Source organism: Dipodomys ordii, unplaced genomic scaffold (genome assembly GCF_000151885.1).
Source record: "Dipodomys ordii isolate 6190 unplaced genomic scaffold, Dord_2.0 Scaffold5, whole genome shotgun sequence".
NCBI classification, from domain to species: domain Eukaryota; kingdom Metazoa; phylum Chordata; class Mammalia; order Rodentia; family Heteromyidae; genus Dipodomys; species Dipodomys ordii.
In genome coordinates, this window is record NW_012267221.1 from 37,492,397 (window position 1) to 37,497,845 (window position 5,449).

Consider the following 5,449-nt stretch of genomic DNA (forward strand, 5'->3'; position numbering starts at 1 on the left):
CCTCCCTCCCTCCCTCCCTCCCTTCCTTCCTTCCTTCCTTCACTCCTTTTGTAGTTAATTGGAGATAAGAATCTCAAGGACTTTCCTACCTGGGTTGTCTGCAAACCATGATCCTCAAATCTCAACCTCTTGAGTAGCTAGTATTATAGGCATGAGCCATCAATGCGTGGCCTGAAGATTTATTTTGAAAAGTATTTTAGATGTTTAAAGGTAAAATGAACAAGAATTAATGACTCACCTGTCTTTAGAGATACTGAGTGATCTTGAAAAGTATAACATTGATGGTGAAGCATTAAAGAGCTAGTGATTTAAAAAGCTGAAGCCATGTTGTGTTAAACTTTAAGATGTCAAAATACATCACGTATAGTCATTTTTACATTTTACCCTCTTTTTTTTTTTAACAGACATACATTGGAAGTGTGGTCATATCTGTTAACCCCTACCGGTCATTGCCCATTTACTCTCCAGAGAAAGTAGAAGATTACAGGAACAGGAATTTTTATGAACTGAGCCCACACATGTAAGTACTAAGTTTCTCTTCTACCCCCGTTGAATCATTGACAGATGTGTGTAGCTGTCGCCTTTAAAAATGATTTTGTTACTGTATTTTTTTTTTTTTTTGCTTTCCCCAATCACTTAAGGGAATGCAGAAGTTATAGTTAATGTTTTCAATTTTTTTTAAGGCAGAATTCTTGACTTTATAAAATACTTTCTGTTAAAAAAATTCTGTGTAAGTAGCAGCTGCTGCTAATTAGTTTTGCGTATAAAACAGGAATGTGCATCGTTTTATATTATTAAGAGCTCTCACAACATTTTCATAGTCTTTTAGGACCGAGAAAAATCCCAAATGTTGGGTGATATGATGATGTTTGGGTAAAAGGCCAAACTGGGTTTTATAATCTCCAAGCATATTGTTTACTTGTTTGATGTGATAGGCCTTTGCTTTACTTTTCATGAAGTTATACACTCATTTGATTTTTCTGAAGAAGGTATCTTATTAGTTGTAAACAGTCCATTTACAAAGCTTGTCTGCTCTCTGGAGCTAAATTCTTAAAGTGACCTGCTTAGTAGATGCTGAAATAATTCTCTCAGTTTGTGCCACTAGAATTTTCTCTTGTAGTCTGATAAAGGTGATCCTGGGAAAGTTTTCTTATCTTTGTTGGATCAGTGGCAGAACTGGATTACTAGAATTTTAATTCTTCACATTTCCTTTGGGTGCTGGGGAGATTAGAGGAGTAGCTTATGTGGTAAAAGGGACAGTTGTGATCAAGAAAACTGAGGGAGAGAAGAAAGTTGTGAATTCAAGTCTTAGTACAAGTCTTAGCAGCAAAACAAAAAAGTCTGAAAAAAATGCTAGGAGACTATCTAGAAATCATCTTAATAATACCTTAAACTTCTTTTCAAGTTCCATTTCATTTACTGATACTATGAGGAATCTGTTGTGTTATATTCTCATTTCCATTGTTAAAAGAAAAAGAAAGAGAAAGGCATTAAGTTGGACCAAGTTGTGTAATGACTTACAAGCTTCAGGCTTCTTCTCTTGTTACTTAGGCAGAAATATTTCCTGCTTCTCTGCTGTGGGCATATGAGTGATTTTACCAGAATTCAGGTTCTTATCAGTTGCCTTAAGTGATCCACGGTGACTTGCAGACAAAATGTAATGCTTTCAGGAGATAACTGTTGAATAGATAAAATATTTGTAAACTGCTTCTGAAGTCTGGGCTAGGACTTATGTATGTGTAAGTGCATTAAGAAAGGTTAAGTGTTCTGGACACTGGTGACTCACATCTGTAATCCTAGCTACTCAGGAGGCCGAGATATGAGGATCCCAGTTCAAAGCCAGCAAGGGCATTTATCCCCAATTAACCACCAGAAAACCACAAGTGGTGCTGTGACTTGAAGTGGTAGAGTGCTAGCCTTAAGTAAATAAGCTCAGGGATAATGTCCAGGCCCTGAATTCAAGCCCCAGAACAGGCCAAAGAAAGAAAAAAAAATTATGGCTTGAACCTGTGTTTCTCAAAGCATGGCACTTGGAGTAGCAGTCAAAAGAGCCCAGGCACTTAGGAAAAAAATTGGGTTTGCTGGGCAAATTAGGAGCCTGTATATTTTTTTTACAACCAAGATGATTCTATGCACATTTGAGTATGAGAACATGTTGTCTTAGAAGTATGTTTAGAGATTTGTTTCCTTTCTTTTTAAGATTTTATTGCAAATTACTACTACCCTAACAATGATATGATTATTAAGAGCTAGTATTTGTTATTTTTTTGTAAGCTGGCATGACCCTAACGACTTTACATGCATGATAACTTATGTCATGTGAAATAGATGCTGTCACAGATGGGAACTCAGCACAGAAAGACCAACCATGCAGTTAATCCAAAGCCACTCACACACCTTCCGTAGAAGTGGATTCTGGTCTGTGTCTGCCTCCCTCTCATCTGGAAGTGGTTTCCATATTGTTTGTTCATGATAGGGCCATTTCCTGTGAATTTCCATATCTACTACCCTCATGTTGCCTGTGTTCCTGTACCCATGCACTTCAGGATAACATGTCTTAGTTTACCTTCATTGTCCATGCCACAAGCCATACTTCCATTTGCAGCTGAAGTCCTTATTTTGAGGTGTTTAGATATGTGATATAGGTATTTGCTCAAGAATATAGAAGTTCATGCTTTGGAATATGCATTTTTATCTCTGCCCCTGAAAGATTTCTGTAAGAGGCAGGATGGCTCTGCTATCCCAATCACCTCCTCACTCCTAAAGACAAGTCACTACCAAAGAAAACCAAATTCCTACCGTGCTGAAGATAGAGAAAAAATACTTTATAATGGTCTACAAGCCATGCAGTGATATTCAGGGTAGACTTTTTCCTAGTGCATATGAATTAGCCAGTCTCAGTTCACATTCTTCCCATTTCTCTTTCCCCTTTCAGTCCTCACCCTCCCTAGACTTGGGCCATCACATGTCTGTGTGTTCTAGATCTTCTGCCTGCCATGCTTTTCCCTCCTTATTCAGATATCAGACTGCATTTGACCTTCTCAGGGAAAAACCTTCTTTCTCTGCCCCTCTGCCAAGGCTAGGCTGACGATATTGCCACTGTTAAAATTTGCCTTTGCTTAAGGGATTATTTGATTACTGTTAACCTCACCTGTCACATCAGGTTTTCTTTGCTTGATATTAATAGTCCCTGGAATATGGAAAGAGTCAGTAAAATATATATTGAATTGGACTTGGGTTTGAGTTGTAGCTCTCCCACTTACTATGTAATTCTGAACGAGTTACTTACAGAAGATTCATTTTGAATACCCTGAGAGTTAGTTACACCTGTAATCCTAGCACTTGAAGGGTAGGGAAGGAGGCTCTACAATTTGAGACTAGTCCAGGCTGTATAGTGGAGCTTGAACTGGGGCTTGAACTCTGGATCTGGATGCTGTTTCATAGCATTTTTGCTCAAGGCTAGCCCTCTACCACTTGAGCCACAGTTCCATTTCTGGCTATTTTTTTCCTTCCTTTATGTAATTAGTTGGAGATAAGAGTCTCAAAGACTTAGTGTCCTAGACTGGCTTTGAATCTTGATGCTCATCTAGCATTAACACATGTGAGCCACCAGAGCCTTCCTTATTCCCAATATGGTTTTGGATTCTTTCTCACCACTCAACCATAGTGGGACATGTTCTACTTCCTTTAATGTATCTTTCTGCATTCTTCTCTGTGAATGTATCTTGAAGCATGGTCAAGGCTAGTCTGGTTTCCTACTATATAACTTGCCCAGGCATTCTTAGCTAGGATTTTTGTGATGTAAGAGGTTAGGATGACTTTAGATTTTCTTATATACTTTAACTGTAACCATATCAAGAATTTGGTTTCAGTTTCAGCAAAAAACAATTTAAGCAGTTGCTCAGATGAAATACATTAAAAACTTTGCCAATTATCCCAAATTACATTTGGAATTTAACTTGAACAGTTGTTCACTGTCAGTCTGCAAAAACATCCAGGTATTTTCCTTGTAACATACTTTCCTAGTATACTTTCTTCGAATTTCAGGCAATTGCAAAGTATTTGTATCTATGTAAACATGTGACTTTGAGATAACAAAAATGTATAAATGAGTAAAATAAAAATAGAATGATTTCTTTCTATCATAATTTTCAAATTCTTTAGAAGATAAGGATTAAAAAAATCCTAAGAGGGGCTTAGTACATTTTTAGACACCCCACTCAGTAGCTGGATTTGCTGAGAATTGCCCATACCATCCAACCTTGTATATGGGAAAACATGAGAAAGATAAGTAGAGAGAAATAGTTGGTTTTTCTAGTCTCTTCCCATTCATTTGGAGCATTGAGACATGTACTTATATGTATCTTGGTTGCCAAATCCACTGTCCTTTTGGTGGTTTGCCTTTTGCCCTTACAGCAGTTGAGAGTTCATCACCAACAGATGGATCTATCTGCGGTCATTATGTTACTCTCCTTTTCAGCAACCTTCATTACTGTCTGACAAAACTTTCAATTTCCCAGACCTAGTAGTAGTCAAGACTGTCTGAAGCTTTAACTATTCTAATCTTTTTGTAGAATAAGCTATTCATGTCTTTCATACATTTCTTGCCTTGTACCATCTGTCTACTGTTAATCTTGTTTGTCAACCATGGTTGACAACCATCGTTTGTCTACCAAAGCCTTACTACTAAACTTTAAAAATTAGAAAAAGTTCACATGGGAGGATTTTGGATGGGACTGTCAGTTGTCTAGAGATGACTCCTCTGAAACTTTTGACCACTGAGTTTGTGCCACGTTGGCTTTTCAGGACCAAATATAACCTATAGAGTGATGTTGCTAGAGTGGTTGTTAAGTTCCGAGTCTTTGTTAATCCTGTTATCATTTTACTAACTTTAGAGCAAGCTAGATACATATTATAAAGAACATGTCTGATTCTAAAAATATAGTAATGGTACAGGTGAGTGTACAGAGAATCAGGTGAATGGTCCAAGGAAGATGACCTAAGCATTCCACCTTTTCTATAGTCAATATTTTCCTCTATAGCACAGTTGGAGCTCTGTGAACAAGATTGTGTTTATGTTAAGAATGCGTATGATAACAACAGCCTAAATTCTTATAGAGATTGCCTTTGTAACTAGATGTGAAAGTGCTTTCTCAGGGCTGTGTGTTAATGGAGCTGAGGCTAAAGAGCATTAGCTCTTTCATTTTACTGTTAGAATAGTTGGACTTTTAATTGATCTAGTACCTCCTGAACACTAGTTGCTGAAAAGAGTTTTTCCTTTTTCCATCTACCACACTTTTTATTTAATGCTTTAGAGAAGTTATTTATTTACTGGGCAAATATTTAAGGAAAACTTACCATATTCCAGACGTGTGTGTGTGTGTGTGTGTGTGTGTGTGTGTGTGTGTGTGTGTGTGTGTGTGTGTGTGTGTGTGTGTGTGTGTGTGTG

The 5,449-nt window shown here is 37.5% G+C and overlaps 1 protein-coding gene across 3 annotated transcripts in view; it reads left to right on the forward strand.

Annotated features, from left to right (window-relative positions):
* The window catches only part of Myo1b (myosin IB), a 149,202-nt gene that overhangs the window by 26,302 nt on the left and 117,451 nt on the right, over nucleotides 1-5,449 (forward strand). For all 3 annotated transcript variants that reach the window (XM_013029657.1, XM_013029665.1, XM_013029672.1), the window contains exon 2: nucleotides 405-520. In XM_013029657.1, coding sequence (XP_012885111.1) covers nucleotides 405-520 — 116 coding nt within the window. The remainder of the gene's footprint in view (nucleotides 1-404; nucleotides 521-5,449) is intronic.